A 23,767-nucleotide genomic window follows, 5' to 3' on the forward strand; every position below is an offset into this window, starting at 1 on the left:
CTGGGCCTGCTCCGCCACCAAACCATTACCACCCGACGATTGAAGGAGGAACGTCTCATATTCTGCCTTGGGACCCTGCAACCACACAGGATAAATGTGGATTTCAACAGCTTCCTTATTTTCCCTCCCCTGACATTAGCCCAGTCCCAAGCCTCCAACTCGGCACCGCACTCCGGACCTGTCCATCACTCCCCCTTCTGACCTATCACCTTCTCCCTCAACTTCATCCACCTATCACTTTCTCAGCTTCCTTTCTCCTAACTCCAAACCCCTCCCATTTATCTTTCAGCCCACGGCCCACAAGTCTCATTCCTGATGAAGGGATTACGCCTGAAACGTCAATTCTCCTGCTCCTCAGATCCTGCCTGACCTACTGTGCTTTTCCAGCAACACACCCTTGACTCTGATCTCCAGCAGCTGCAGTCCTCAATTTCTCCTACTTTCATTATAGTATTTGATATTATACCCTAAATATCTGAACCTTCATATTAGATAAACATATGTGGGAGAAAGCATATGCTGACTGAGGTATATAAAGAAGGGTAGTAAAGGGCTTATGTAGAGCATTATCTCTGGCATACATCTGATGGGCAAAACTGTCTGCCTCTGTTCAGTAAGGTCAATGTAATTTGAGTTGAGAGTGAGGTGCTGGAAAAGCACAGCAGGTCAGGCATCATCCAAGGAGCAGGAAAATCGACATTTTGGACAAAAGCCCTTCATCCCTCATTCCCAATGAAGGGACTTTGCTCAAAATGCCGTTTCTCCTGATCCTCGGATGCTGCCTGACCTGCTGTGCTTTTCCAGCACCACACTCTCGACTCGCAGTCTCCAGCATCTGCAGTCTTCACTTTCGCCTCAATGTAACTTGATGCAACTTAGCTGGGGCAGCAGTGACCATTAGTACATTTAGCTCAGCATCCTTTTGTTGCAAGTGGGGAGGAGAGGAGATGGCCTAGTGGTATTATCGCTGGGCCGTTAATCCAGAGACTCAGATAATGATCTGGGGATCCAGATTCAAATCCTGCCTGGGGTAGATGGTGGAATTTGAATTCAATTAAAAAAACTGGAATCAAGAGTCTAATGGTGACCATGAATCCATTGTTGGAGAAGCCCATTTGGTTCACTACAGTAATCCCCTGACCAGTGGCACTCTCATCCAGTGAATGAATTTAAAAAAACAGGCTGGAGATGGGGTGAAAGACTGGGCAGGGTTCCCACCCTCATCACAAGAACAAAGTGACAACTTGCATCTAAATAGTACCTTTAACATAGCATACTGTAAACTTCCAGCATACTTCTGGATTAGATTACCTTACAGTGTGGAAACAGGCCCTATGGCCCACTAAGTCCACACCGACCCTCCGAAGACTTACCAACCCCCCTGACTAATGCACCTAACACTATGAGCAATTTAGCATGGTTAATTCACCTGGCCTGCACATCTTTGGATTTTGGGAGGAAACTGTAGCACCTGGAGGAAACCCACGCAGACACTGGGAGAATGTGCAAACTCCACACAGACAGTCACCCAAGGCTGGAATGGAACCTGGGAACCTTGGCGCTGTGAGGCAGCAGTGCTAACCACTAAGCCACCATGCCACCCCTAGTTCTGGAGATTCTCAGGACTGCTTCCTCCTGCCTTGGCTGGTCAGCTGGTTTGCAAAACAGAGTCCCACCAACAGCAAGGGTTCAATTCCCACCCTGCCTGATGGGAATCCAACGTTGGGTTCCACTTTGGTTAAAAAACCACCACCAGTTGTCTCTCTGATGAAAGAGTGGGAAAAGGTGACTTAACCCTCACATTTTTCCGGTTGGAAATTGTGCGGGCAGGATTTGGAAGTTTGCAAGTCCGAGAGAGAAGGAGAGGGAAAGAGAGAGTGGGAGGTACAGCCGAAGCACCATTTTTATAACAAACTCAATAAAAGAAAGAAAGTGTACCTTACGTAAGAGACGTAGGAGCTCCATTGTAAGTAGGTGGGGATGGTATCAAAACTAACAAAAAATCCCGAGAATAGAAGCACTGGGATGGCAGTGACTGGACCCACAAAGGTGGCTACCTGGAAGTGGACAATGCAGGGAAACACAGCATGTCATGAACAGCTCACAAAATCATTACTATCACAGCAGAAGTCTGGTACAAACTGAGTTGATGAATTAAATGCAGGGGGTTTGCATGATGACTAAGTATGATAAATATTACTGGCTCCAACCAAACTGTCCCCCAACACTCCCTTGGACTTAGAGTCATAGACACATACAGTACAGAAACAGACCCTCAAACTCATCCATGCAGACCAGATGTCATAATCTGAATTAGTTCCATTTGCCAGCATTTGGTCCTTATCCCTCTATACCCTTACTATTCATGTATCCTTCCAGAAGCTTTCTAAAATGTTGTAATTGCATCAGCCTCCACCACTTCCTCTGGCAGCTCATTCCAAACACGCACCACCCTCTGCATGAAAATGTTGCCCTGTAGGTCCCTTTTAAATCTTTCCCCTCTCACCCTAAACCTATGCCCTCTAGTTCTGAACTCCCCCAAGCAAGGGAAAAGACCTTGTTTATTCACCCTATCCCGTGCCCCTCATGATTTTATAAACCTCTATAATGTCACCCCTCAGCCTCAAATGTTTAAGGGAAAACAGCCCCAGCCTATTCAGCCTCTCCCTACAGTTCAAACCCTCCACCCCTGGTAACAACCTTGCAAATCTTTTCTGAACCCTTTCAAGTTTCACAACATTTTTAACTTGACTCTTCCTTCAGCCCCAGCCTAGACAGACCACCACCACCAACAAACCCCAAACATTCCCCCACCTCCTGGGGTTTCGTGTCTCGTTGATTGACAGTCCCTTCCCGCCCACAACCTCATTCCCTTCTACTCCCATCCCGTCTGACTCTCCATCCCCCCCTGCTGTACTCCCTCCTCCCACCCCCTCATCTCTCTTGCCACCTTTTCTCCTCATGGGAACATACATCCGCAGTTCAGTTGTAAACCCGACCTGACTAGTCTCCAAGACACTGTGCAATTGCGCCAATCACCTGGCACAAGTTTTGTCAAGTTGGTTTTCGATTCCAAATCTTGATGAGATTTCATATGCCAGATAGTGGGGGCACCAACTGAAGGCCACGCACCCTTGCCGGCCTAAAGGGGGATTCAAAGATTGTGAGCCCAGGGAATTGGTATGCTCAGTTGGTTGAACATCTGGTTTATAACACAGAGTGATGCCAACAGCATGGCTTCAATTCCCAGATCAGCTAAGGCTTGCCATGAAGGAATCCTGTTCTCGAACTCTCCCTTCACCTGAGGCATGGTAACTTCCAGGTTAAACCATCACCAGTCATCTCTTGCTAATGCAAAAGCTCCTCTGAGTTGATGGTACCTTTACCTTTACTTCCTCCACAATAAAAATTCCACCTGAACTCCCCTCAATGTCCCTCAGTTAAGTGACAGCATCTAAAAAGGCATGACTTTCAACATTGCAAAGTTCTGATCAAGTAGAGAAGGAAAAACTATTTCCAATGATCGAAAGGTTGATAAAGAGAGAATTGTTAGAAAGAATCAGAGCTAGATTAGATTACTTACAGTGTGGAAACAGGCCCTTCAGCCCAACAAGTCCACACCGACCCGCAACCCACCCAGACCCTTTCTCCTACATTTACCCCTTTACCTAACACTATGGGCAATTTAGCATGGCCAATTCACCTAACTTGCACATTTTTGGATTGTGAGAGGAAACCCACACAGACATGGGGAGAATGTGCAAACTCCACACAGAGAGTCACCTGAGGCGGGAATTGAACCCCGGTCTCTGGCACTCTGAGGCAGCAGTGCTAACCACTGTGCCACCATGCCACCCACCAGGAGGAGCTAGGAGGAAGATTTTTTTCAAAATGCAGAGGGCTGTGGTAATCTGGAGCGTATTGCTTGAAAGGAAGTGGATTTAAATCCTCACTTTCACAAGGCAACAAGATAAACACCTAACAGGAAGAATTTGCAGTTTTATAGGAAAAGCATACAAGTGTTAGAAGCTAATCAGAAAGCTCTTTCAAGAGGTTGACACAGACTAGATGGGTTGAATGGCCTCTTTGTCATTCTACGGATGACAATCTTTGATGTGATCTCTGCATGGACCAGTACCTGTAAAGATGTGGATGCAGCACCAATCAGGAGTCCAAGTGACTGGGCCACCAGCGCTGTCGCTGTGGCCAGACTGGCAAACAAGAGGAAGCGGGAAGCCTCAGGGGGCTGCGATGTCATCCAGTAGACAATACTGCAGTAGACAATTGGACAGATCACCTACAGATGGGAGAACAAGCATTTTAAAACTGGGATCGACAAACATTCCCATCTTAATACTGTCACCTCACCCTCTCATTTTGAATTTTGTATCATTTAGCTTCACTGGTGTTATGAAAATGTTATTACTTCAACTGCAGACAGTTCGGTGCATGGTAATGTCCTCAGAACACATCTGTCCCATTTGTCAAAGGAAAGTCCATAGAGGACAGAGCCATCAGATATGAGAATAATGGAGAAGCTGGATTCCTGTTAGGACCACTGTCACTTTATAGAAACATAGAATCCCTACAGTGTGGGAGCAGGCCATTTGGCCCATCAAGTCCACAATGTCCCTCTGAACAGCATCCCACCCAGACTCACCCCCAACCCCATTCCTGTAAGCCTGCATTTCCCATGGCTAATCCTCCTAACCTACACATCCCTGGACACTATGGGCAATTTAGCACGGCCAATCCAACTAACCTGTGGGAGGAAACCTGAGTTCCCGTAGGAAACCCATATTGACATGAGCGAGTGTGCAGACTTTGCATAGGCAGTCGCCTGGGGCTGGAATTGACCCAAAGTCCCTGGCACTGATGGGTCGAAGTGCTAATCACTGAGCCACCATTTCTTTTACTCATTCATGGGAAGTGGACATTGCTAGCAAGGTCAGTATTTAATGCCCATCCCTAATTGCCTAGAGGGCAGTTAAAGTAGGTCTGGAGTCACATGCAGGACTGACCATGTAAGGACTGCAATTTCCTTCCTTGAAGGATATTAGTGAACCATATGGGTCTTTCCGACAATTTGCAACAGTTCCATTGTCATCAGTAAACATTAAATTCCAGATATTTTATTGAATTTCAATTTCACCATCTACCTTAGTGGGATTTGAACCCAAGTCCTGAGAACATTAGCCTGGGTCTCTGGATTAATAGAATGGCAATGAAGACAAAAGGCAATCACTTCCCTAAAGACTATGCAAGAACCAAGGGCAAGGCATTCAGTGGCAGGGCTCCAGGATTATATTGAAACAGCAAAAGAATCTTCACTATATTTTCTTGAACAACACAAATACAAGCAAATATGGCTAAATAGGTACACACTGAACAAGTGAGACAGTGATTCTAAAAATATAAGTGTCTGCATCAAATTCAATCCAATAAATTTAACCCAGCTTAATCTTTTTTTTTAACTGTGGCTCTTATGGCTTTACACATACACAATCTGGAATGTAGTTCTTTTTTTAAATTCTGGATCTGGCTGCACATGTCACAGCTGAGGTCCATAGGAAACTCCTACCAACAAGTGTCCTGGAGGGTTCTAGTGGTGCAGAGGTAGTGTCCCTACCTCGGACTTAGGAGACCCTGGTTCAAATCCCATCTGCTCTAGAGGTGTGTAATAACATGTTGGAGCAGGCTGATATCATCAAAAAAACCCTAGCATCCCAGCCAAGTATAAGCACTGAGAGTTGTGTACTAGGGTTCATCAGACACTCACACTCCCTCTTTCTCTCACTAAACATTCCAAATAGTGTTCTTTGGTTAGATGCAGAGGCAGGGGAACTTTTTTTCTCATTTACATAAAACTAAAACCCATCAGTTTCTGTTTAGAGCACAGTTCGACCCTTGGCTTTTATCTCCATAGCAACCTCAGGGCTTCCTTGCTTCGAAAGGCTGGATCATGCGTTCAATGTTTGTAAGTACCCACAGGCTTTAGTGAAGAACCTGAAATCCAACTGTAACTGAAACAAAAACTCTACATTCTAAACCCTTAGTATAACCCCACAATAGAGACGATTATAACAACAGACATAAGAACGTAAGGACTAGGAGCGGGAGAAGGCCATCTGCCCCTCGAGCCTGCTCCGCCATTCAATAAGATCATGGCTGACCCCTTTGTGAAGTTAGATTAGATTACTTACAGTGTGGAAACAGGCCCTTCGGCCCAACAAGTCCACACCAACCCGCTGAAGCGCAACCCACCCATATATTTACCCCTTACCTAACACTATGGGCAATTTAGCATGGCCAATTCACCTGACCCGCACATCTTTGGACTGTGGGAGGAAACCGGAGCACCCGGAGGAAACCCACGCTGACACGGGGAGAACGTGCAAACTCCACACAGTCAGTTGCCTGAGTCAGGAATTGAACCCGGGTCTCAGGCGCTGTGAGGCAGCAGTGCTAACCACTGTGCCACCGTTAGCTCCACTTACCCACCCACTCAATATAACCCTTAATTCCTTTACTGTTCAAAATTCTATCTTTGCCTTAAAAACATTTAATAAGGTCACCTCAACTGCTTCACTGGGCAGGGAATTCCACAGATTCACAACCCTTTGTGAGAAATAATTCATCCTCAACTCAGTTCTAAATCTGCTCTCCCCTTAATTTGAGGCTATGTCCCCTAGTTTCACCCGCTATTGGAAACGACCTCCCTGCTTCTATCTTATCTATTCCCTTCATAATTTTATACGCTGTTCTAAGATCCACTCTCATGCTTCTATATACCCAGTAGCTTGGTGTATGGCCCATCAGAGTGGAGAGGCTGAATGATCTCCTCCAAGGTACTTCACTGTTGATACACAACCAACTTAATGCTTAGCGATTTTTGCAAAAGTTTGTAGCTCAGGATGAGGTTCTGGATGTAAGTTTGCTCATTGAGCTGAAAACAAACCTTCCAGCTCAATGAGCAAACATACATCCAGAACTGAATGCATATTCAATGACAAAAATGAATAAATATCTGAACACGACATACTTGAAAAGGAACATCCGCCATTGTTTTAGCCAAGTAGTAAGCCTTTAGGCTGTACCAGTAGTTGAGGTGTTCTCTCAGAAATACGGACATCTCCAATGGAACTGAAAGGGATAGAGAAAAATATGAACTGAGATTTTCCTTTCTGCATGTTTTAAATAACTAATAAAGATTAGAGTCTGTTTATAGATCTAATTTATGGAATAATACTGAATGAAAACAGTGATCGGGAATAATTGTGGAGTCAATATGTCACTGAAAGAGGCTGCTTAGCCCTCTGAGTCCATGACACCAGTTTATAGTCCAACAGGTTTATTTGAAATCACAAGCTTTCCCACCCCTCCCATCACCAATATTTCTCCCTCATTGTCGTGGTTCTGCTCACCGAGCTGGAAGTTTTTGCTGCAAACGTTTCGTTCCCTGGCTAGGGAACATCATCAGTGCTGTTGGAGCCTCGTGTGAAGCGCTGCTTTGATGTTTCTTCCGGTATTTATATTGGTTTGTTCTTGCCGCTTCCGGGTGTCAGTTTCAGCTGCAGTGATTTGTATGTGGGGTCCAGGTCGATGTGTCTGTTGATGGATGTTCTTGCCGTTTCCGGGTGTCAGTTTCAGCTGTAGTGGTTTTTATATGGTGTCCAGGTCAATGTGTCTGTTGATGGAGTTTGGGGATGAATGCCATGCTTCTAGGAATTCTCTGGCTGTTCTCTGTCTGGCTTGTCCTATGATAGTGGTGTTTTCCCAGTCAAATTCATGTTGCTGGTTGTCTGAGTGTATGGCTACTAGAGATATAAATACCGGAAGAAACATCAAAGCAGCGCTTCACACGAGGCTCCAACAGCACTGATGATGTTCCCTAGCCAGGGAACGAAACGTTTGCAGCAAAAACTTCCAGCTCGGCGAGCAGAACCACAACAACGGATACCCGAGCTACAAATCTTCAATCAGATTTTAAATTTCTCCCTCAAATAACAACAAACCTGTTGCTATGGGTCACCGCAAGGACCAGTTTTGGGTCCACTGTTGTTTGTCATTTATATAAATGCTTGCATAGAAGGATGGTTTAGTAAATTTGCAGATGACACTAAGCTTAGTAGAGTCGTGGATAGTAACAAAGAATGTTGTAGGTTACAGACAGACATAGATAAGCTGCAGAGCTGGGCTGAGAAGTGGCAACTGGAGCTTAATGCCGAAAAGTGTGAAGTGATTCACTTTGGAAGGAGTTACAGGAATGCAGAGTACTGGGCTAATGGTAAGATTCTTGGCAGTGTAGATGAGCAGAGAGATCTCAGTGTCCAGGTACATAGCTCCTTGAAAGTTGCCACCCAGGTTGATAGGGCTATTAAGAAGGCATACGGTGTGTTAGCTTTTATTGGTAGAGGGATTGAGTTTCAGAGCCATGAGATCATGCTGCAGCTGTACAAAACTCTAGTGCGGCCACATTTGAAGTATTGCATATGGTTCTGGTCACCGCATTATAGGAAGGATGTGGAAGTTTTGGAAAGGGTTCAGAGGAAATTTACTAGGATTTTGCCTAGTATGGAGGGAAGGTCTTATGAGGAAAGGCTGAGGGACTTGAGGCTGTATTCATTACAGAGAAGAAGGTTGAGAGGTGACTTAATTGAGACATATAAGATACTCAGAGGGTTAGATAGGTTGGTTAGTAAGACTCATTTTCCTCAGATGGCGATGGCTAGCTCGAGGGGACATGGCTTTAAACTGAGGGGTGTTAGATATAGTTCAGATGTCAGAGGTAGTTTCTTTACTCAGAGAGTAGTAGAGGCGTGAAACGCACTGCTTGCAACAGTAGTAGACTTGTCAACTTTAAGGGCATTTAAATGGTCATTGTGAAACTTGAAAGGGTTCAGAAAAGATTTACAAAGATATTGCTAGGGTTGGAGGATTTGAGCTATAGGGAGAGGTTGAACAGGCTGGGGCTGTTTTCCTTGGAGCGTTGGAGGCTGAGGGGTGACCTTATAGAGGTTTACAAAATTATGAGGGGCATGGATAGGATAAATAGACAAAGTCTTTTCTCTGGGGTTGGGGTGTCTAGAACTAGAGGGCATAGGTTTAGGGTGAGAGGGGAAAGATATAAAAGGGGCCTAAGGGGCAACTTTTTCACACAGAGGGTGGTATGTGTATGGAATGAGCTACCAAAGGAAGTGGTGCAAGCTGGTACAATTGCAACATTTAAAAGGCATTTGGATGGGTATATGAATAGGAAGGGTTTGGAGGGATATGGGTCGGGTGCTGACAGGTGGGACTAGATTGGGTTGGGATATCTGGTTGGTATGGACGGGTTGGACCGAAGGGTCTGTTTCCATGCTGTACATCTCTATGACTCTTTGACTCTATATAGACGAGAATGGAATAGTGTAGGTTAGATGGGCTTCAGATTGGTTCCACAGGTCGGTGTAATATTGAGGGCGAAGGGCCTGTACTGAGCTGTAATGTTCGATGTTCTATGTTCGATGTTCTATGTTCGATATTCTATATGCTGATCAACACTACTGCTTATGGGATTCCCACTGTATCAGTCTTCTAGTGCCCATTATAGTAGTTACTGCACTTAAAATGTATTTAACTGATTGTAAACTACTCCTTCATGCCCTCAGTAAATGTGTATAGTAGTTGAGAGTCTAATGTTAAGTTTGGAAGCATATGTGTGCAATGTATGTCTCTGTAAACAAAAGCTTGTGGGTGTGGAATAATGAGGTGCAAATTCTATCCTCCATCATCAGGTTGAACAATGTGAAAGGGACTGTAAAAATGAATGATCTTTTTCCTTTATACTTAAGCAAATCCACTTATAAAAAGAAAACAGTTTTGAAGATTGAATCATAGAATTGTTATAATGTGGAAGCAGGCCATTTGAGTCCACATCGACCACCAAAGAGCATCCCACTCAAACCCACCCTTATCACTGTAAATCCCATGGATAACCAACCTAGCCTTCACATCCTTGGACACAATAGGCAGTTTAAAATGGCCAGACCACCTAACCTGCACATCTTTGGACCATGGGAGGAAACTGCAGCACCTGGTGAAAACCCACACAGACACAGGGAGAGTGTGCAAACTCCATACAGACAGTTGCCTGAGGTCGGAATTGAAACCAAGTCCCTGGCACTGTGAGGCAGCAGCACTAACCACTGAGCCACCATTTCACCTTTGAAGGTTACAATCAAACAACACGAAAATAACATTTCTCCTTACAGGTCAGGACGGTTGGCATCAGAGCAGCAAACATGAGGAAGAGCATGGAGAAGAAGAGGCATCCTGTGTTGTTGAATACTTTCTCTGCCTCATCACCAATGTTCAGGTACAGCAGACCGATGAGGACTCCAATGCAGATGTGAGACATGAATCGTAAATGGGTCAAAACCTACAAGAGACAAGATAGTGGGGTCCACTGTGAGATTCAAATGGGCACACACACACACACACACAAAACACACCACATGAACATACAAATACACACAAAATAACTTGTTTCATTTCAATGTTTGCCTAATCTTGCAGTACTTTGATCCCGGAAGACTTTCGTGACATCTGCTTTGAGTGAGCAAGCCCAGAAGCTGAAAGTTAGACTAACAGCGGAAGGTGAGGGAGACACTCAGCAGGCTTTTTCAGCATTTGTGGGGAGAGGAACTGAAATTCCATTTCAGGTTGATGACTTTCCATCAGAAACTGGGTCATGCTGGGGGTGAGCATTATTTAAAAAGAGAGAGTCAGTGTAAAGGAGGGTGCAGGAAAAACAAGAGTCGAGAGAGTGGTGCCGGAAAAGCACAGCAAGTCAGGCAGCGTCTGAGGAGCAGGAGAATTGATGTTTTGGGCAAAAGCCCTTCATCAGGAATGAGGGAAAATGCAGGAAAAACAAACTGTATGGAAAGATTTGTGAATATGGGATAGAGGGGGTATTTCAATAATAACATAATTGAACAATATTGAGAGTGTCTATATGGTATCCCTGACTATTTCCTTTCTTAGATGTCTCACCTCCATTTCCTGTGGCTCTGCACTTCTTACAAGTAGTGCAGTTCGAAGTTTTTGGCAATTCTGATGAAAGATCATTGATAGAAAATGCGACCTCTGTTTCTATCTCCACAGAAGCAGCCTGACATCGAACATTCACTGTTTTTAAATCAGATTTTCAGCAATATGTTGCTTCTGGTTGAACAAAGTTCTGGGGTTGGAAGTGGGTAGTGTTTCTGCCTCTGAGCCAGAAGCACGGACCATACTTTAAGTCAACGAAGGTGCATTAATAATGCGATCAAATGGGTTAATGAGCAATGGCAGAAGGCAGTAAGAGTGGGAGAGATTCCTGGTCAGCTGAGTAAGCCTCTATCCAGGCTATAACATGCAAGACACTCTAGTCTCCCCACATGAACTGTAACATGTATCTACCAATGAGGCTGATGGTGGACTGTGGAACCTCAATCCCACCAACAGTGTGACTACCCAACAGTGGAAACATTTGCAGTTTTCCCATTCCCAGGAGAAGGTCACTGTCAGATGGTGAAACTCTGTTGTATTTCCAACTCTAAGATAGGGGGTAGGGAGGATAAAAGCATCTTTTATCCCAGTCCTTCCCTATTCAAATGGCAGCTGAAGTGAACTGCAAACACTCCCATCCCCTCCATATCAATCCCCACCCTCCTACTGAAAATAACTCAGCATTCTCTAACTGAGCAGCACGTCCATCTGACCTTACCATGTCTCGCAGAATGGAAATGAAGGTCCTTCTGAAGAGGATATAAAACTGAACAAAAGAGCTTATTGCAAAAGTGCAGCTCTCAATGGGGCCCGCGTCCTGTACAAAGAGAGAAAGAGAGAGAGAGAGAGAAGATCAGAAGAACATGCAAGTTGCTAGTTTTTGTGTTCATCATGTTAAGGATATATTTTGTTGACATTCAGTCTTAGTATCCAGTTTAGTTTGTCATGTACGCAGGTCTAATGCAGGCAAGAGCTTTACATTTCCAGCAATGACTGTTCTGCATGGCAGTTTGACCTTTCCTAGTTTCCACATCCTTATCCACACCTATGATGCTTTCTCTTCACAATACAGTACTGGGAGTGAGCGACCCTGTCAGGAGATGTAGTCTTTTGCATGACACAAGAATTAGGAGCAGAAGTAAGCATTAACACCCTTTGTGTCTCTATTCAATATAATTGCGTGTAACCTTTGAGCTTGATCCCCTTATCTCTTTATTTCCTGGATCCCCAAATCTAACAATCTCAGCTTTCAATGCACTCAGAGACCAAACTTACAAAACCTTCTGCCGTAGGAAATTCCAAAGATTTGCAGCCCCTTGGTGAAGAAATTTCTCTGCATCTCAATCCAAAATGGCGACCCCTTTATCCTCAACTCATGACCCCCCCTGGGCTTTCGGCTCTTGCAGTTAGGGGAATTGCTCTCCAAGCTACCCTGTCAAGTTCACTCAGAGTCGGAGATGTTTCAGTGATATCAATGCTCATTCTTTGAACTTCCTGAGGCATTAAATGGAGGCCCAGTCTGCCCTTTTCAATGGATATTAAATATTTCATCACAGTATCTGGAAGTCAAGCAGGGGAATTCTTCAACAGTGGAGATCTGCTTGATATCATCCAACATCACAAAAACAGATGATCTGGTCACGGAATATTTTGCCATTTGTGCAATTGAGAAGCTGAGAATATATATTTATGTCGTGGGACATAGATGTCACTAGATGACCAATATTTATTGCCCCTTGAGAAGGTCGTGTAGAGCTGCCTTCTTAAACTGCTGCAGTCTGTGTGCTGTAGGTAGAGCCACAATTTGTTAGGGAGGGTTACCAGGATTCTGACCCAGTGACACTCAGGAAACAGCGATACAAGACCATAAGATATAGGAGCAGAATTAGGCCATTTGGCCCATCAAGTCTACTCCACCATTTGATCATGACCGATATATTCCAGAACCCTATTCTCCTACTTTCTCCCTGTTACCCCTTTTGGCTTGGAGGGGAACTTATAGTTTTTATGGTGCATGTATTTACTTATTCAGTATTTTCTAAATATCTTATAGAATTATGGAACATTGCCTTGGGACAAGAGAAAATTAATTGCAAGTTAAGACCACATGAACCCATTGAAAACTCTACCCAGCTGGAGTCCACCTGTCACATCATCGTTATGCTGTCAAGAAAGTTTTGATTCTCACTGGATTACCGTTAGGCTCTGGGATTTCCAGCTTGAAGGATCACCCCCTTTGGATGGGTTCTTCTTCTCCGCCATGGTGCACATTCCATCCTGAACAGCCTTGAACAGCAGAGGGTTCAAATCTCCATATTCACCCGAGGCAACTTCAATAACTGGGCAAGCAAGCAAAAGGAGGTCAGGGTGAAATGAACAAACTTCAATCCTCGATAAGATACAGCAGTGGGGGGAGGTAGGGAATGGATTAAACCAGGTACATAGAGTCTCTACGGTGCATAAAGAGGCCATTTGGCCCATCGAGTCTGCACTGACCCCGTGAAGAGCATCCCACCCAGACACACCAATCCACTGTATTTACCATGGCCAGTCCACCTGACCTACACAGCTTTGGAAGGAAACAGGAGTAAACAGAGGAAACCTGAGCAGACAAAGGGAGAACATGCAAACCCCATGCAGACAGTCGCCCGAGGCTAGATTCGAACCAAGTGCTGTGTGGCTGTAGTGCTAACCACTGAACCACCATGCCTTCCCATGAGTGGTCTCCTGCTTCTCGGATGCTACCTGACCTGCTGTGCTTTTCCAGCACCGCGTTTTTCATCTCTGACTCTCCAGCATCTATAGTCCTTACTTTCTCCATGCCTTGTCTTCCAGAACACATGGAAGAGAAGCTTTGCCCCAGGGATTTGAACCCAGCGCACACAGGGAAATAGCACTTCTTGTACCTTCACAGGATGTGAGCATCTCTGGCTGGGCCAGCCAGACAACCCCTAATTGCCTAGGGGGCAGTTAAGAGTCAACCACATCACTGTGGCTTTGGAGTCCCATGTAGGCCACACCAGTAGGGACAGCAGTTTCCTTCCCGAAAGGGGATCAGTTAACCGGATGAATAACCCCCAACCCCCACAGTGGTTTCATGGTCTCCATGAGATAACCCTAGATTTTTAATCATTTCAAATTCCACCATCTGCCATGGCAGGACTTGAACTCAAGCCTCCAGAACATTACTCGTGTCACCAGACTGCAACAATATTACGAGGCCATCACCCCCTCCTCCCCTAACCCCCAATGTAGGTATCTAGCAATCGATTGCACAATTGAATTGAGAGATATTTTTGTGCATTTAGGAGTTGTAACACACACAGATTTTTTTTCTCTCTCTTAGTCTCTTACCACTACAAATAATTCCTTTCCTGTTTAGATCAGCTATAAACCGGAGGAAGCAAGCAGCAGAGGAAACTACTTGAAAGAAGTGGCCAGATTCTAGGGAGTGTTGCTGAACAAAGAGACCTTGGAGTGCAGGTTCATAGTTCTTTGAAAGCAGAGTTGCAGGTAGACAGGATAGTGAAGGAGGAGTTTGGTATGCTTTCCTTCATTGGTCAGTGCATGGAGTATAGGAGTTGTAATGTTGGGGCAGTATAGGACATTGATTAGGCCACATTTGGAATACTGCATTCAATTCTAGTCTCACGGCTATAGAAAGGATGTTGTGAAACTTTGAAAGATTGACAAGGATGTTGCCAGGGCTGAAGGGTTTGAGCTATAGAGAAAGACTGAATAAGCTGGGGCTATTTTCCCTGGAGTGCTGGGAGTTGAGGGATTTATAAAATCATGAGGGGCATGGATAGGGTGAATAGCCAAGGTCTTTCCCCCAGGGTAGGGGTGTTCAAAACTTGATGGTACAGGTTTAAGGTTAGAGGGGGAAAATGTAAAAGGGACATAAGGGGCAATTTTTTCACACAGAGGGTGGTGTGCATATGGGATGAGCTGCCAAAGGAAGTGGTGAAGGCTGGTACAATTACAACATTTAAAAGTATTTGGATGGGTATATGAATAGGAAGTGTTTAGAGGGATATGGGTCAGGTGCTGGCAAATGGAACTGGATTAATTTAGGATATCTGGTTGGTATGGACAAGTTGGACTGAAGGGTTTGTTTCCATGCTGTATGTTTCGATGACTCTGAGTGTCAGTGATTGGGTGTGGAGGTCTGTCAGAAACTCTCCCAGTTTCCCCACAAGCCTCCCCGTTTCCTGACGCTATACTCTACACACCATCCTATAGTATGGTTCCACTCAGGTGATGACTGCTGTCCAGTGAGCTGGCTCCAGTCTTCATCCATGAGCTAAAAGGTTCTCGTCAGCAAATGTGACCCAAACCCAGCTGAAGTTAACACACAGTCAGTCTCTAGTGAGAGTGTGGGAATCTAAGCAAGCTGTCTCCTTTACAAGGTACACAGAGGCCAATGGCAGGATCTGTGCTCACATCTCAGCTACATTCAGCCACTGAGAGATACAGAGAGCCCGTTGCTCCTGTGCCAATTCCTAGGAACAGCTCTCCAGTCAATCCTATTCTCATGCTCTTTCCCCACTGCCCTGTATTTTTTTTCTTCATCAGAGCCTGTGGCCAAAGCATATTGGGTGGCACGGTGGCTCAGTGGCTAGCACTGCTGCCTCACAGCATCAGGGTCCCAGGTTCGATTCCAGTCTTGGGTGACTGTCTGTGTGGAATTTGTCCATTCTCCCCGTGTCTGTGTGGGTTTCCTCCAGGTGCTCCAGTTTCCTCCCACATTCCAAAGATGTGCAGGTCGGGTGAATTGGTCATGCTAAATTGTCCATAGCTGCTAGGTGCATTAGTCAAAGGGGGGCTGGTTTACTCTTCGGAGGGTCGGAGTGGACTTGTTAGGCCGAAGGGCCTGTTTCCACACAGTAGGGAATCTAATCATTAATAAAGCAGTGCCTTTTCCACTTACTAAAATCAGCAGGGTTGTGATAGGTTGGACAATGCAAGCCCAGGCCTTTAAGGTACGGGATGAGGCTGGGGACTACTCCTTTGTAGATGCACTGACCTTGACTCACGATGAACAGCTGAGAGGACAGAAAAGAGATTGGAATTAAAACACGCACTGTTAAAGGTTCCTCACTATTAAACTTGGCTATTTTGTAAAAATAAAACTCTATCCAACCAGATTCGTGCTCTGTTCTATCCTAACTGATGTCGACAGAATGTTATTTGTTTAAATAGATGACATAACTTCATGTTTACAGGATGAGTAACTTGATGGAATTCGTTTCTGACACAAACAGAGCTGAATTAACACAAGTGAAATTGTTGTCTCAATATACAGAGCTCGCACAATTACATCATAAGGAATAAGAGCTAGAGGAGGTCATTCAGCCCCTCTAGGTTTCCCTACCATTCTATCACTTTATGGCTGATCTGCTCCAACCTCAACTCCTCCTTGATGCCAGCTCCTCATAGCCTCAATTTCTCGATGTCTCAAAAATCTATCTACCTCCTCTTTCAGCACTTTGTGATCCACCCTCCAGAACGCTTTCAAATACAGAATTCTAGACAAAGGTAAAGGTAAAGTTGCCATAGTCCTATCAAACCATTGGACTGCTCGCTCATTGAAGAAAGACGACTGGTGGGGGTTTAACCTAAGGGTCACCACACCTCAGGTGAGGGGAGAGGTTGAGAAGGAGAGTCCCACACTGCCTCAGCTACTGGGGGAGTTGAACCCATGCTATTGGCATCACTCTGCATTGCAAAACCAGCTGACCAGACAACTGACTATCCTGGCACTGTGTCTTTTTTTAAGTGCAGAAGTGTACTCCAACTGTGATCTCATCAACATCAAGTATAGTTGTAACAATATCTCCCATTTTGAAATTTCAACACTCAAATTGAAATAAAGGTCAGTAAAGGTCAAAATTCCATTGGCCTTACTAGCTACCACATGCACTTGCATGCTAACATTTTATGTTTTATACACAAAAACATCCTGATTAAACTGTGCTGCACTTCTTGACGTCTCTCTTCATTCAAATAATAGTATGTCGTTTCATTCTTATTACCAAAGTGTATGACATCACACTTTCCTACATCAAGCTCCATCTGTACAGATCTTGCCCCATCACTTAGCCTATCTATATCCCCCTGAAGATTCCTTATGTCATCATCACAACATGCCCTCCAACCTGTTTTTTTTTGTCAGAAATTTGGATACATTACACTTCCCCCCCCTCCTCCAAATCATTAATATGGATAGCTGATGATTGAGGCCCTGGGACTGATCCTCGTGGCACTAACTATGTCTTTCCAACGTCAAAAAGCTCCAGTAATCCTGACTCTCCATCTTCTGATTGTTAACCAAACCCCAATCTATGCTGACTCATCACCCCAAAAATGTGAGTTCCTACCTTGTGCAATGATCATTATGTGACATCTTACGAGTGCCTTTAAGAAATACAGATATACTGCATCTACCAGTTCCCCTTTTGTCAACTCTGCTTGTTATATCTTCAAAGAACTAGCAAATTTGTGAAACATGATTTCTCTTTCACAAAACAATGATGACTCTGTTTGATTATATTAAGCTTCTCTTAATGCCCAGCTATTTCATGCTTAATAATGGACCCTAGCATTTATCAGTAACAGATGTTAGTTTTTTTTAGATTACTTACAGTGTGGAAACAGGCCCTTCGGCCCAACAAGTCCACACCGACCTGCCGAAGCGCAACCCACCATTACCCCTACATTTACCCCTTACCTAACACTACGGGCAATTTAGCATGGCCAATTCACCTGACCCGCACATCTTTGGACTGTGGGAGGAAACCGGAGCACCCGGAGGAAACCCACGCAGACAAAGGGAGAACGTGCAAACTTCACACAGTCAGTCACCTGAGGCGGGAATTGAACCCAGGTCTCTGGCGCTGTGAGGCAGCAGTGCTAACCACTGCTGCCACCGTGCCACCCGACATCACACAGAAAGTTTCCTGCTTTCTGTCTCATTTTTGAACAGGGCCATCCAATCTACTGGAGCCCAACTGGAATCCAATAAGATCTGGAATATTTCAACCAATGCCTCCACGATCTTTGCAGCCACATCCTTTAATGGACTCAGGAGGGCGAGAAGGGGCATGAAAAATCCATGGCATGTAGGATTAAGAAAAACTCGAAGGCATTTTTCACATGTGAGGAACAAGAGGGTGGCCAGAGTGAGGCTAGGGTCAATCAGGGATAGTGGAGGGAATTTGTGTCTGAAGTCAGAGGAAGTAGGAGAGGTCCTGAATGAATACTTTGCTTCTGAGAGGGAACCTTGACGTTTCTGAGGACAGCGCGAAATAGACTGATACGCTGGAACAGGTTGGTGTTAGGAAGGAGGATGTACTGAAAATTTTGAAAAATATAAGGATAGATACATCCCTTGAGCCAGATGGGATATACCCTAGGAAGCGAGAGAAGAGATTGCTGCACCTTTGGCAATGATCTTTGCATCCTCACTATCCACCGGAATAGTATTAGATGATGGGAGATTGCAAATGTTATTTCCTTGTTCAAGAAAGGGAATCGGTATAATCCTGGGAATTAAAGACCAGTCAGTCTTACGTCAGTGGTGGGCAAAGTATTAGAGAGGATTCTGAGAAACAAGATTTATGAATATTTGGAAAACCATAGTTTGATTAGAGATAGTTAGCATGGTTTTGCAAGAGGCAGGTCATGCCAACAAACCTTATTGAATTCTTTGAGGAGGTGAAAAACATGTTGATAAAGGTAGAGCATGGGTGTGGGTTACATAGATTTTAGCAAGGCAGTTGGTAATGTTCCCCATGGTAGGCTCATTCAGAAAGTAAGGAGGCATAAAGTACAGGGAAATCTGGCTGTCTGGATACAGAATTGGCTACAGAAAACAAAGGGTAGTAGCAGATGGAAAGTATTCAGCCTGGAGCTCGGTGACCAGTGGTGTTCCACAGGGATCGATTCTGGGATCTCTGCTCTTTGTGATTTTTATAAATGACTTGGGTTGAGGAAGTGGAAGGATTGGTTAGTAAGTTTGCTGATGACATGAAGGTTGGTGGAGTGGCTGTTGTAGGTTGTAATGCAACATTTTACAGGATGCAGAGCTGGGCTGATAAGTGACAGATGGAGTTCAACCCGGACAAGTGTGAAGTCACTCACTTTGGAAGGTCAACTTTGAATGCAGAATACAGGATTAAAGGCAAGATTCTTGGCAGTGTGGAGGAACTGAGAGACCTTGGGGTCCATGTCCATAGATCCTTCAAAGTTGCCACCCAGATTGATAGGCTTGTTAAGAAGGCATATGTTGTGTTGGCTTTCATTAGTAGGGGATTTGAGTTTAAGAGCCAGGATGAGATGCTGCAGCTCTATTGAGCCCTCATTAGACCACACTTGGAATAGTGTGCTCAGTTCTGGTCGCCTCATTATAGGAAAGATGTAGAAGCTTTAGAGAGGATGCAGAGGAGATTTACCAGGATGCTGCCTAGACTGGAGAGCATGTCTTATGAAGAAAGGTTGTGGGAGGTTAGGGCTCTTCTACTTGGAGTGAAGAAGGATGAGAGGTGACTTGATAGAGGTATATAAGCTGTTGAGAGGTATAGATAGAGTGAAAAGCCAGATACTTTTTCCCAGGGCAGAAATGTTTTTCATGAGGGGCACAGGAAATTAGGGGAAGGTTTAGGGGCGATGTCAGAGGTAGGTTCCTTACACAGTGAGTGGTGGGTGTGTGGAATGCACTGCCAGCGGTGGTAGTAGAGTCAGATACATTAGGGACATTTAAGTGACTCTTGGATAGGCACATGGAAGATAGTACAATGTAGGGTATGTAGGTTAGTTTCACCTCAAAGTAGAATAAAAGGTCAGCACAACATCGAAGGCTGAAGGGCCTGTACTGTGCTGGACTGTTCTATGTTCTATGTTAAAACCTTTGGATCTGGCCATCAGGAGCTGGTGACCTGTCTACATTTAGTCCCAATGCTTTATCAAAGCCTGTCAAAACATTGATTTAATGCTCTGATTGCTTTGATTTTCTACATTGGATAATATCAGTAATTTGCTGTTTGACGAACCTGCTTTGCCCAGTTAATTCAACACTTTCACCTATCTGTAAAGGTTGGAGGATTTGAGCTACAGGGAAAGGTTGAATAGGCTGGGACTATTTTCCTGGAGCATTTGAGGCTGAGGGGTGACCTTTTAGAGGTTTATAAAACCATGAAGGACATGGATAGGACAAACAGACAAGGTATTTTCCCTGGAGTGGGGGAGTCCAGAACTGGAGGACATAGGTTTTGGGTGAGTTTGGAAAGATATAAAAGAGACCTAAGGGGCAACTTTTTCACACAGATACGTGTATGGAATGTGCTCCCAGAGGAAGTGGTAGAAGCTGGTAGGTGAAGAAGGGCTCATGCCTGAAACGTTGATTCTCCTGCTCTTTGGATGCTGCCTGACCTGTTGCGCTTTTCCAGCAACACATTTTCAGCTCTGATCTCCAGCATCTGCAGTCCTCACTTTCTCCTTGCTGGTAGGTGGGACTGGATTGGGTAGGGATATCTGGTCGGCATGGATGAGTTGGACGCAAGTGTCTGTTTACACATCTCTTTGACTCTATGACTCTATAATTAACATTCATGAGATTCATTCCTGGGATGAGAGAGCTGTCCTGACGAGTGATTAACTGGAGGAACAAGGAGTGGTCTTATTGAAACACATACAAAGTGTAGAATTTCAGCCACGAAGGGTGTGTCTGAAACCTCTGGACCATAGATGCAGGATAACAAGCTGGCCACATAAAACTGGGATGGCAAGGGATTTCTTCACAAGAGCTTGGGAAAAGTCATAGTGTGAAAGTAAGGGATTGCCCCCTTAAGACAGAGATGAGGAAACTATTGTTTTCTCCTAGAGAGTGGGGGGGGGGGGGGGGGGGGGGGGGTGTCTTTAAAATTCCCTTTCTCAAAAGGAGTAGATGCAGAATCGTAAGGCAAATGGAGATCGATTCTTGACCACCCAGAAGGTGATATTGGAGGATATGCAGAAATGTAGAGTTGAGGTTAAAATCAGATCAGCTATGATCCTGTTGAAAGGAGCAGAGGACTAAAAGGGCCGAGTGGCTTACATTTATTGTTTTGGTCGTACATAGGAACAGGAGGAGCCATTCGGCCCATCGACTTGCCCCACCATTCAACATAATTGTGATTGATCGAACACTTCATGCCTTTTACTCATCTAGTCTTCATAGCTCTATATCCCATTGGTAATCAGAAATCCATCAATCTCTCCCTTAAATATACTCATAGACTGAACTTCTACAGCCCTCTGTGGTAGAAAATTCCAAAGGTTCACAAGCCTCTGAGTTTAAAAAAAGTCTTCTCATCCCATACCTGTGCAGCATTCCCCTTATTTATAAATTATTTCTCTTAGTTCCAGACTTCACAATATGGGGGAACATTTCAGTTGCATCTACCCCTGTCTATTCTTTTAAGTATTTTGTACATTTGTTGGGGATTTTCACATCTTCTACCCCAAGAGGACTGTGGAGGCTCAGTTATTGAACATGTTCACGTTTGAGGTCAATGGATTTTTTGGTGCTACAGGGATTCCGGGTGGGGAAGGTTCAGTAGATCAGTCGTGCGTTTGTGGGATGTTGCAGCAAAGTTGTATATCCATGCAATCTACTCCTTATATTTTGAAGTCAATTGTTTTATAATGTACGTGGTTTTGTGCTGCCTGGGATCTTTCCAGTTAGGCTTCTGTTTGAATTTTTCAAATTCCCTTCACAGCCAAAAGACAGAGGGAAGCTCCCATCACAGTGTCAACTTTACTTGAGTGGGTAGTTTTGGGGGAGGGGGTGATGTTGCATGACAGGCTTGTGGTACATAATTGCTGATGAAAAAAAATTTGCATCTAGTCCATACTCTAAGGAAAAGGGGAAGACTTTAATTTTGTAAAGAAAACACTTAAGGAATAAAAGAGAGGGGATGAAAACTCAACACTGATGAACACTTCCGAGAATATGTTGCTCTGGCCCAAAACATCGATTCTCCTGCTCCTCGGAAGCTGCCTGACCTTCTGGGTTTTTCCAGCACCAAACTCTCCACTCTGATCTCCAGCATCTGCAGACCTCACTTTCTCCTACTGATGATTGGAGATGCCGGTGTCGGACTGGGGTGTACAAAGTTAAAAATCACACAACACCAGGTTATAGTCCAACAGGTTTAACTGGAAGCACTAGCTTTCGGAGCGCTGCTCCTTCATCAGGTGGTTGTGACCTGGTGAAACTACCTGATGAAGGAGCGGCGCTCCGAAGGCTAGTGTGCTTCCAAGTAAACTTGTTGGACTATAACCTGGTGTTGTGTGATTTTTTAATCTCCTATTGATGAACACTTCATGACCTGCAATGCCATCACAGGACAGAAGGTGGCAGTCAACACAACAGTGTACACCTGAGATGGTTGCATCATTGATTTTAATTGTGATTTGCTTGTCAGCTGATGCTAAGAAATCCCATATAATCAAACCTGAGGTCCTACTGATAGGATATGAATAAATTTGCAAAGATTGATCCTGCTGCACTTTTCCTTCTGTTGCTTTTTGTTCTTTTGTCATTTTTCAGCACTGTCACTTCATCCATAGTCAGAACCCAGTAAGCTGGAGAAGGTTCAGATGAGATTCACCAGAGTATTGCCGGGAATAGGGGGTTTGAGTTATAATGAGGGACTGGATAGGCTGGCACCTTTTTCCCTGGAGCGTTGGAGGTCAAGGAGTTACCTCATTGGGGTTTATAATATAATCAGAGGCATGTACTGGGTGAATGGCAGGCGTGTTTAACCAGGATGGGGTATTTCAAGATTATGAGGCATATTTTTAAGGTGAGAGGAGAAACATTTAAAAAAGACATGGGGGAAATTATTTTTGAACAGAGTGTCATTGATGTGTGAAATGAACTTCCTGAGGAAGTGGCATATGTGGGTACAATGTTTAAAAGACACTGAGATAAGTACATGAATAGGAAAGGTTTAGAGGGATATGGGCCAAGTACAGGCAGCTGGGACTCATTTAGTTTGGGATTACAGTCAGCATGAATTAGTCGGACTAACGTGTCTGTTTCTGTGCTGTTTGAGTCCATGACTCTATCTCAAAATGCAAAGAGCAAACAAACTGTCTGGGTTAAACTGTTACCCAATCTATAAATAATCAGTGAAAATAGAGTCATAGGGATGTACAGCATGGAAACAGATGCTTCAGTCCAACTTGTCCATGCCAACTAGATATCCTAAATTAATCTAGTTCCATTTACCAGCACTTGACCCATATCCCTCTAAACTCTTCCTATTCATCTACCCATCCAGCTGCCTTTTAAATACTGCATTTGTACCAGCCTCCACCACTTCCTCTGGCAGCTCATTCCATACACACACCACCCTCTGTGTGAGAAAGTTGCCCCTTAGGTCCCTATTAAATATTTCCCATCTCACCCTAAACCTATGCCCTCTAGTTCTGGACTCTCCCACCCCAGGGAAAAGATCTTGTCTATTCACTCTATCCATGCCCCTCATGATTTTATAAACCTCTATAAGGTTGCTGCACAGCCTCTGATGCTCCAGGTGACATACAGGTAGATTTCCTCACTGTGCCCTAATACTGTTATCAGTCTAGAAACTGACATGACAACAAAAGGAATTGACTTTGCTAATCTTTTACAAAGTAGAAAATTCAGCATTCAAATGTTGATTTTTTTTCTATCTGTTTTGTCATGATG

General features: G+C 44.4%; 1 protein-coding gene across 1 annotated transcript in view; it reads right to left on the reverse strand.

Annotated features, from left to right (window-relative positions):
- Window positions 1–23,767, reverse strand: part of abcg4a (ATP-binding cassette, sub-family G (WHITE), member 4a) — a 128,439-nt gene that overhangs the window by 1,932 nt on the left and 102,740 nt on the right. The window contains exons 8-14 of the mRNA XM_060846682.1: window positions 15,962–16,076; window positions 13,228–13,370; window positions 11,750–11,848; window positions 10,252–10,420; window positions 7,043–7,143; window positions 4,139–4,297; window positions 1,939–2,057 (exon numbers count right to left, since the gene is read on the reverse strand). Of these exons, the coding sequence (XP_060702665.1) occupies window positions 1,939–2,057; window positions 4,139–4,297; window positions 7,043–7,143; window positions 10,252–10,420; window positions 11,750–11,848; window positions 13,228–13,370; window positions 15,962–16,076 (905 nt within the window). The remainder of the gene's footprint in view (window positions 1–1,938; window positions 2,058–4,138; window positions 4,298–7,042; window positions 7,144–10,251; window positions 10,421–11,749; window positions 11,849–13,227; window positions 13,371–15,961; window positions 16,077–23,767) is intronic.

The sequence above is a fragment of the Hemiscyllium ocellatum genome, chromosome 29, assembly GCF_020745735.1.
Source record: "Hemiscyllium ocellatum isolate sHemOce1 chromosome 29, sHemOce1.pat.X.cur, whole genome shotgun sequence".
Classification (NCBI taxonomy): Eukaryota; Metazoa; Chordata; class Chondrichthyes; order Orectolobiformes; family Hemiscylliidae; genus Hemiscyllium; species Hemiscyllium ocellatum.